This window comes from Nestor notabilis, unplaced genomic scaffold, assembly GCF_000696875.1.
Source record: "Nestor notabilis isolate BGI_N333 unplaced genomic scaffold, ASM69687v1 scaffold11659, whole genome shotgun sequence".
Lineage (NCBI taxonomy): Eukaryota > Metazoa > Chordata > Aves > Psittaciformes > Psittacidae > Nestor > Nestor notabilis.
This window is the reverse complement of record NW_009942496.1, coordinates 127,840-137,859: the sequence shown is the minus strand read 5'-3', so window position 1 is coordinate 137,859 and position 10,020 is coordinate 127,840. Positions and strand designations below refer to the sequence as shown.

The 10,020-nt window shown below is 40.6% G+C and overlaps 1 protein-coding gene across 1 annotated transcript in view; it reads left to right on the top strand.

The window, feature by feature from the left end:
* Positions 1–10,020, top strand: part of INADL (InaD-like (Drosophila)) — a 146,894-nt gene that overhangs the window by 15,083 nt on the left and 121,791 nt on the right. Inside the window, exons 10-12 of the mRNA XM_010021438.1 lie at positions 716–854; positions 1,160–1,294; positions 8,540–8,616. Of these exons, the coding sequence (XP_010019740.1) occupies positions 716–854; positions 1,160–1,294; positions 8,540–8,616 (351 nt within the window). The remainder of the gene's footprint in view (positions 1–715; positions 855–1,159; positions 1,295–8,539; positions 8,617–10,020) is intronic.

Genomic DNA, 10,020 nt, shown 5'->3' with positions numbered 1-10,020 from the left:
AGGAATGAATTACACGTTAAAACACAGTCTTTTTGTTTTAAGAGATAATATTTATAGATATATAATTTTAAATTGCTTTTAAAATGTGTGCTATGCCAGACCTTCCAAAGTCAGCTTCTCCTTTGTGAGAGCAAAAATTGATACAACCTTGTGCTTTTATGTGCAGCTTTGCAGTAGAAGCCCCTATAGATGCATGACCTAACAGTGAGGTAAACCAAGTATTTTGAGTGTAAATTAAAACACCTGAATTAATGTAACAATCAGGCTGGTCAGAGCAGATTATATGAACAGTTATGTGTGTAGGCTTGTGTGGGGCATGTTAGAAATCCATGTGAAAATTAACAGTGATAATGAACTGAACAATGTTCTAGGTTGACTACACTTGCTGGGGAGCTTCATCCCAATACTTCTTAAACTGTTTTTTGTAAGCAAAACAAACTGTAGGGGGAAATCAGTGCATACTTATATGAGATGAGTAAATTCTGTTTTGTGGTTGCTCCATGAAGACAGGAATTACTGCTGTGTTTCCTTTTAACATGCATTTTGGTAATATCATCTGATTAGTGAAATGTAACTGATTAATGAGATTGTTTTGCAAATGCCACTGTCTTGGGTGAATAACTCTATGATTTCTGCACAAAACAATGTGGAGTGAACAGTACAGCCTAAGAATGTAATGAGATTACTATTATATGATACTATTGTCTTGCTGTAGGTTGATGGAGTTAACATACAGGATTATACCAACCAAGAAGTAGTAGAGGCATTGCGTAACACAGGACAGACTGTCCGCCTTACCTTGCTTAGAAGGAAGCCTTCTTCTACTCTTTCTTCAGAAAGACCTTCAGATAGAGGTAATCCTTTTTTTATTTCCCTTTCCCCCCCACTCTTTTTCAGCAACTGATTTTATTTTTCACTCAATTTACAGTTACTTAATTTAACAATTAGGGCTAAATACTGTGTGATCCTAGATTTTGTAAGGGCACACTGTAGAAAATGAGATTCTTAAGGAGGAATGGAAAGAAACAGAAATGAGGGATTTGGGAAAATTGAGCACAAAATTCTTGTGTAACCAAAAAGAAGAGTAGTTACTGAGGCAGTGTTACTGCTTCATATGGTTTGCAGCATATGATTTATTATTTTTCATCTGTTTTCACAGTGCAACCAACTGTTCCAACCTTTGTGTCCCCTGGAGCTGTAGGGACTGAAACTAGTGTGGACACTAAGTGTGAGGAAGACCAACAACAGAAGGATAATCTTCAAAATACAAATAAGCAGAGTCTACAGAAAACAGGTAGAAAGGAGATCTTGTAGTGTCTCTTCTGAGTCATTGGAGTTGTCTTTACTTCATTTTCGGTACTGATGGGCTGTTGTGGCTTACTCAGTCTTCAGCTTTTGCTCTGTAATGCTTTATATTCAGGTTCCTCTGAAGTAAACTTCTACCTGTTGGATCTATTGGCTATTCCACCCCACCCTATCCCTAAAATGTAGCACTGTGCATAGGTTTGCTGAGAGTGCATTCTGTGCCATCATGAGGACACTGATAATGATCCTGGATAATGTTGGTCCCTGTAGCTATTGACCTTCTCTCATAACTGGCTGTTGTGCCATTGGTTAATGATGTCTTTCATCCTGGTGGTCTATGGCCCATTTATCAGTCATCAAACCTGTGCTTCCTCAGTTTCCAAATGAGAATGCCAATGTAATTGGTGTCAAAAGCTTTGGTAAAGTTGATGTGTATTATACTTGCATCCACATCTTGGCAGTCAGATTGGTCAGTTGTTTGGCAAATCTATATTAACTGCTCCTGATTCGCTTTCTTATCATTTATGGTTTTGGAAATGGATTCCAAAAGGAAGTATCTCATAATCTTTGCAGGGACAAGGGTGAAACTGGCAGGCCTGTAATTCTCTGGATCTTTCTCCTTGCATATCTTGCTCTTTTCCAGTCATTAGTGATCCCCATTTGGTTTCCATGGTTTGTTTTGTTTTATTTATTTGTGGATTATAGGCAGTGGAGGTACAGCCCTTTCAGTACTCTGGAATGAATTTCATAAGCTCTATAGAGCAGAATGTCCCCAGCTCACCAGTTCATCTTACTAGCCCTGGTTCTACTCTGATGACTTCCTGAAGAGAAGTCTTGTTCAGCCTCCTGTGCTGCCAGGAGATTGCTGGGTGAGCAGCATCAGGAGATGGAATTCTTGGGAGTTCACATTTACTTCCTGATCCAGTGTTACCTCAGTCATACCTATATTCTTGCCCTCACAGGTCTTAGGCTCCTGCATCTGCATAGTCTTTTTGAAATCTTCTGTTGCTTTCCTGTACATCATCTCTGATGCCCATTTGTTGCAGTTTCCTCTTTTGGCACTGCAGTAACTTCTTCAGAACTCGCCTTCCGAGCTGCTCAACTACGCCTCCTACAACCTATGACCTGAGCCGCAGCATCCTCCCTGCCTCCCGCAGGAGTTTTTAACTGAATGTGGCTTTCTGAAGGACCAGCCATGCTGCAGCAGCGAGGACAGGACATGTCTTCTAACATGTCTCCATTTGCAGGTCATTTTCCACACAAATGAGACAGATGCCATTTCCATGTGCCTCCTGCCTGTAACTGCCTTGCTCCTCTTTGCTTGTCCTGCTTATAAAGCTCCTGGTCACTGACTTCCCTGGAGCACCAGAGAAGTAGGAAGCCTGGCACAAATTATGTCAGTTCCTGTGAGATTCCCCACTTGGTAATGAACCTCTCCTTGCTGCCTGCTGGTTCCCAGACCCAACTCATCTACCTTGTACTAATACCATTGCATACTGCTTCCTCCCATGCCACTGCTGGAAACTAGAGTTTGCTTTCTAGATGTGCCATTTCTGGCTTGCTTGCCCTGAGCTTGAGCTGAACTGGAGTTGTTGACCTATGCAGGCAGAATATGCAGAGAGCCTCTGGTCTGGCAAAGGCGTAATAGGTGTAAAGACATGATAACTGGACAGGAGTTCAAATTAGACATGCCAGAGAGGGACTCTTACTGTGGTGGTGAGGAACTGGAACAGGTTGCCCGAAAAAGTGGTAAATGCTCCATCCCTGGCATTGTTCAAGGCCAGTTTGGACAGAGCCATGGTCTAGTGTGAGGCGTCCCTGCCCATGGCAGGGGGGGTTAAACTAGATGATCTTAAGGTCTTTTCAAACCCAAACCATTCTATGATTCTATGCGTTTTTAACAGCAAAGGCAATTGGTCATAGGGGCAGATCACAAAGGCACAGACTGCTTTGGTTTTTAGCTGACTTCTGACTTAAGGGTAAGGCTGGAGGTCTTTCAGAAGGCAAGCTTCAATTTGCCTGCAGATTTCTGGGCTCTTCTACAGGAACTTCTGGGTGAATTTCTACAGCTTGTGTTAAAGTCAGCATAAATTATCCTTATGCCTTGTAATTTTGAAGATATGTAGATGTAATAGAGGATTCTAAATTACGGCTGTCAGTGAATAACAATTTTGCTGTGATTGTGGAAGATCTGTCAGTATTAAAGACAACCTGGAAACGAGAGAAATGTAGCAGCTCCTATGCTCCATTCTGTTTTACTTTTCTGTCCAAGCCTCGTAACCAGACATCCTTTGTTGTGACTTTTGCATGTTCCCAGAAATAGGAAGCCAAAACAGAGGTGTTTGAGTAGCTGAGATGTGAGGTTATCAAAGCATTGTTTTAACTGTAGGAATGGAAAAGCATATATTGATTTGTAGTTACGATGGGCAAATAATGTAAGGACTTAGCAGCAGGATGTATTTAGAGGCAGAAGAGCCAGGAGGACTTACGCTCACTATGACAAGAGAGAAGAGCAACACATGCTGTCCTGTGTCACTTAGCCAGTTCTTTTTTACTGTGGGACTTTCTATGCATAGCGTGTTTTCTTCTTCTACTGAAGTGAACAATACCTCTGTAGTCAGTTCCTGACTTCTCCTGATTGGGTTATCTGGTGTCACAGCCTGCAGATGTCTGCCTTGATGCAATGGGAACTTCCTGAGGAATTTGTTACCTAATACCTAGTGCTGTGAAACTGTGCTCTATCAGTGCCAGGATCAGTTTAGGCCGGGCACTAAAATTGCTTTTACCTGGCTTGAAGTTAATAAACTCTGCTAGTCTCAAGGTGTGTTATCTAGATATGCCTTAGTGATCCCTGTTCTGCTGATAATCAGCTTTGATCAAACTGTATTTTTGAGCCCTTTTCATAGCAGACACAGCCCACTTTGATGTGGATCTCCTGCCTCTCCATAAATACTCCAAAGCCCTCAGTTTCAAAAGGAGTTTGTAACCAAGTTGTATATATACAAGTGGCACCCCTTCAATTCCAATATTGTGCAAATCTCATGATCCCCTTCCTTGGAGCTCTGTGAAGTATGGTGCAGATGCACCTGGGTCTGGCAAGGACTTCATTGCCTGGAATCCATAGCTACCAGTTGGACCCACTCTGGTTCCTTGCGGGGGCAGTGTGGTATATCCACGCTGCAATTCTCTAGTGCAACATGTGCCAAGCATACTGCCAGATGTTTCTATGGTCCTATGTATCCAAGCTCCCCTTGCCCTGAAGAATACAGGATAATGTGTTTGTATGCACAGTGTATCTTGGGATGCCAACATTTAAACACTGAAAATACAGTTCATTTGCAGTTGGACACTGTTCTTGATACGATCTAGCAGTGCTGATCGTCTGTGGGCCAACAGGATACTGCCATGGGCATGGCTTTGAAACTGGGTAATGAATCAGAAGTGTTTAATGCAATGGTAAGCAAGTATCATTGCTTGATTAAACTGTGGTTTTTCATAGTGAGAAACCACTTGTAAGTTACAAGGTTCTGCAAAAGCTTTATGCAACTATAAAGTGTGTGTGTGTCTCTGTTAAAAAGTTGGAATACTTAGTTGCAAATTTTACTCATACTGAAATACGATGTATAAGATTTCACCTTGGAATAGAATTTAATGGCCAAGTTTAAATTCCAAAGATAGGTGCTTATTTTGGACATGGTGATGAGCACTTCATAATAATGGTGCTAAAGTAAATACTGCTAATTTAAAGCTCTGACTAAACTCTGGAAATGCCTTTAGAGGTTTAATGCAAAAGGTATGTTTTATAAAATCAGTATTACTTCCCTTTAAGCCCAGTTGTGTGAAATTCTTACTAAATTGTGTTTCCTGGGTAGGTATTAAACAGTATTTCTAGCCAGGCAAGCCCATGCTTAAGCAGTTCTGTTACAAAGGCAATATGGTTTAGGATCCAGTGTGCACGATGCCTGAAACTTTCTGCTAGCAGACTAGAGGCAATTAACTTAACAGCTACATCTGCAAGACTGCAGACTGGGCAGAACTGCTTTCTTTTGCCTTGCAGCAGTACTCAAAACCCAAAGAGATGATGATGCATGTCAGATGTTAAAGACAGCCAGGAAAAGTATCCAGCAGTAGGGCAGATAAAGGTAGTGCATTAAGGAAGCGCACTAGAGCGCAGTCCACATCCTTGTGTAGTAAGTTTGTGAAACCAGGAGGAAAGTGCAAGAAGAAAAGATCCCGATTTTGAAGATGTTGGGAAGTTTGACCAGGAAAGATGATTTTTTTTTTTTACAACACATCTGTGACTTTTTTTTCTTGATGCTTGCTAATTAGAAATGAAAAACTGTATGGAAGTGCAGGCAGAAAGGCAGACTAAATATGCTGGAAGTTGTTGCTAATGAAAGCTGTCCTTGGGAAGCATTTTCATGTCTGAGGCCTTGCACATTATAGAAGATGTGGTACATATCTCTGGTCATGAGAAATCCCAGCTGGATGAGAGACTAGAAAGAAACTTCCTATTAGCTGCCATGTGGAAAAAGTTGTTTGGGGGGAAAAAGGAGCATTTTAAGTAAATTGGGTGATACCATTGGAGTTGAATATACTTAATCCAAATCACTCCAGTTTCCACAGTTCTGGGGAAGTTACAAGCAAAGACTTCAAAGTGTGTTTGAAAGAAAGAAAAGGGGGGAAACTTCAAATGGGGATGTGCAACAGCACCTGCTCTGAACAACTCATAGATTTTGGCAATGTGTTTTTGAAGTGACAAAGAAATCCGTATTCAGCCAACTGAACACACCTTACAGTTACAGAACTGAACTTAGAGCTTGGCCCTAAGATTCATTACTCCTGGTGAACCTTCAAATCTATATTGGGCTGCACAGGGGATTGCAGGTGCTTAGGTCCTGTGTGTTCACACTATTACTTTATAATAGCAGAAAAAGAGACTAAAGAATTTCTGTCCCTGAGTAGTTCTGCAAGTAGAAGGAGTAGAGAAATGTTCTGGTTCTGATGGATCATGTTATGGTGTAAGTTAACTTAAATCTTTTTTTTTAATAAGCAGAAAAATTCAAAGTTATAAAATGATGTGATGAGGATTGTATTGCAAAGCTCATGTTTTACCTTTGCAGTCTACAAAGGTGTTCTGGTTGAGGAATAAAGATAGTGATCAGCTGGTGCTTAATAACAAGACTCACAAAGAGGATTTTTCCTTAGAAGCTTCAGTTCAGTTTCAATGGAGAAAAAAACCCTTTAACTCACAGCTGAGAATTTTGGGACAATTTTTCTTCCCTTCTTTTTAGTGGAGATAACCTATTTCAGACAGAAGTGTGGTCTGTGCTTAAAACTGCAAGTTTTAATCCTTAAGGGGGTTTCTTGTTGGTGACAGAAAATAGTTACCTGAATTTCTGGAATCCTTGAATATCTGCATTTCCTTGAGCCTACAGGTTAAAGATGCTCTGGATATTTCCAAGTGAAATCTCAGTTAGTAGGCTCTGAGGAGTGTGGTTTCTCAGCACAGATCAGACAGAATATGCTTATCTGTCATGACAGAGTGGAAGTGATACAGTGATGGATTATGTTATGGTGTAAGTTAACTTAAATCTTTGGTTTTAATAAGCAGAAAAATTCAAAGTTATAAAATGATGTGATGAGGATTGTATTGCAAAGCTCATGTTTTACCTTTGCAGTCTACAAAGGTGTTGAAAGCTGAGGCAGCTTGACATCCCACTTCTGTTGGCTTTTGCTAGTAGGTAGGCTCTGAATTTTTTTTACCCCCCCTTGAGGTATTTTACTCACTGGTTTGTGTGCAAAATAGAATAGAATCATGGAATCATTTAGGTTGGAATAGACCTTTAAGATCATTGAGTCCAACTGTTATCCCAGCATTGGCAAGTCCACCACTAAACCATGTCCCCAAGCACCACATCTACATGTCTTTTAAACACCTCCAGGGATGGTGACTCCACCACTGCCCTGGGCAGCCTGTTCACTGCTTGACAACCCTTTTGGGGAAGAAATATTTCCTCATCTCCATCTAAACCTGCCCTGGTGCAGCTTGAGGCTGTTCCCTCTTGTCCCATCTCTTGTTCCTTGGGAGCAGAGACCAGCCCCCTGCTGGCTCCATCCTCCTGTCAGGCAGTTGTAGAGAGCGATAAGGTCCCCCCTGAGCCTTCTCTTCTCCACACTAAACCCCCCCAGGTCCCTCAGCCCTTCCCCATCACACTTGTGCTCCAGGCCCTGCACCAGCTCCGGTGCCCTTCTCTGGCCCCATCCAGCACCTCAATGTCCTTCTTGCAGTGATCTTGTGATTTACATTTTAAATTTCAGTATGACATAGCAGCAATGCTAAGTGCTCTGTGCCTTGTCTAGACATCTGACTAAACTACAGTCATTCAGGGGGGAGAAAACCCAGGTTTTGGTAATTCAGGCCTCAGTTGCTGCTGCTGTAGCTGCTAGATGGAGTTTGCTTTAGAGTTTGATTCTTACCAGTTAAACATTTCTTCAGCTTGGAACTTTATATGTACACTGAGCTTCTGGATGAGGTCAAATGCAGGGCAGCCAGTCATTTTATGCTGTCTAGCTCTGTCAAATTGTCTTACATGAATGTAATACTGCTTTGGTTGCATAAGTAAGAAAGCTGAAAAGATATAAATGTCAAGATAGCCAGGTTCCCATGGAAGACTGGTTTAGAACTGGAGCTTATATTAAAGCTCATGTTACTTACTGGCCTAATTAAACTAGACAAGCCTTTCTACCTGCCAAATATATAAATAAAGTCTGTGACTGCATTGTGCTGACGCAGCCCCTTGATAACAGCAATATCTTGTCAGGTGTTTTACTTCTTAAGGGGGTTCATTTTGGTGGGAGATGATGCTTCCCTGGAGTAGTAAGCATTTTTATAGCAACAAATTATGAAGTCATGTGCAATTTGTTTTGCAGCCTGAAAGAATGATTTATTTACAGTACTATACCTACAGAACTCACATCTCATCAATGTGAGCATCATTTCTGCCTCTCAGTTGAATAAATCATGCGTTGGCAGTAGCTGGCATTTTGCATTGTTTTGCTAAGAAAAACATTTTTGGTTTGCACTGTTTGACTCCGCTTAATGCACTTTCCTTTTTGGGATTACACCCTCTAATCTTTTATTTATACCAAATTTTTATTGAAGTATTTAGAAATAAACTTACTTCTGAATGTACAATATGCTTGTAAATTTACTATTCACTTTTGTATTTAGGAAGAGTCCCGCTCCCTCCAGCACATGAGCTGAAATCCAAGTGGGAAAACCTGCTGGGACCTGAATATGAAGTTCTGGTATGTTATCTTTCAATAAACTACATTCGTGTGTGTTACTTCTTTAAATTGCAGATCTGTAGGCTTAGCATTACCGGCTGTTTATAGAATAATTTAGTGTTTGGAACAGATCAGTAACATCAAATTTTGTTTCCCGTAACATCAGGGGTGAAATATAGGAATGTTATGATGAGTTGGGGTTTTCTGGTGCTTTTTAAATTCTGTTTATATAGATGCTATTGTTATACACTATCACAGGAACAGTGATTTAAGAAAATCAACTGTCCTTTTAAATCTGCATCATAGCAACCACTTAAAATATGTGGCATTTTTTATGATTTCATTTATGATCTATTTGGTTTATTGTGCACTGGGAAAAAAAAGCTGAGGATGGAGCTCTTGAGTTTCATGAAGAATCTTAAAATTCTATTAGAAGAATGAAAGAATGATTCTCAAATGTGCTGGGAAAATAGGAAGTAATTCATGGTAGTGTAACTTTGTGGTGCCAGTGCCTATCAGATATTTCTTCACTTCATATTAAATAATTGCCAAGCAAAAGCTTGTTTTGATGAATCATCATAAGGAGTTGACTGAAATTGTAATTCATTGCTGCTTTTCAGTGCTGTGTTAGCCAATGGGTACAGAGAAAAACCTCCAGCCAGTCTTCTTTCTGAGGACTTAAAGAATTCTCACCACCACCAAGAAAATACCCTGTTTGTCTTTGCAATGCTTGTCCAGTTGATTTAGAGACACTTATTTTTACTACTTGGAGTAGCCATTGTTCCAGTCACTCGCTGGAAGATTTAAAGTGGCTTTAAGAATTGCCTGGAGAAACTCTCTTCTCTTCTTTCCATTAGCACTCCTTTAAGATCTGAAGTTCGTGTAAGATTATGTACATGATGCAATAAATCTGTTCAGCTGCCCACTTCAGTTGCTTGGTATTCCCATCCTTACATTTCAAGAGTCTGATATTACTTCCCTTAGCACCATCACACTTCCCACAGAGGACGAAAACCTGCTTAGTTTGTGAAACCATCCGTTTCTAATTCTTCTTTAGCTGCCACCGGTAAAATGTCAAGAGTGAGAATGTTAACGATTGGTCCTCTTAAATAATAGAAGGAAGCTTTTGTGGCATCCTGTTTTGAAACTAATTTTTTCACTTCTTCCAGTTCTTGTCGGCTGTACCTACCTCTAGTCTTGCTTGGCTGCATTCAATAACTGTTTAGTTTGATTTCAGCCTAATAGTGCAGTCCCTGTTCCATGCTATCCTCACTCCTACACTTGGCTCCCAGAAAGTCACCTTGAAAGTGCCTACAGGTTTGTCTGTTCTCTCAGAAGTATTTCTGTTGCTGTTTGAAGAGAGAATTTGATGTCACTCATGGCTTTGGTGTTGCTGATCCTTTGTGGTACCAGTGGAAGGAGCTG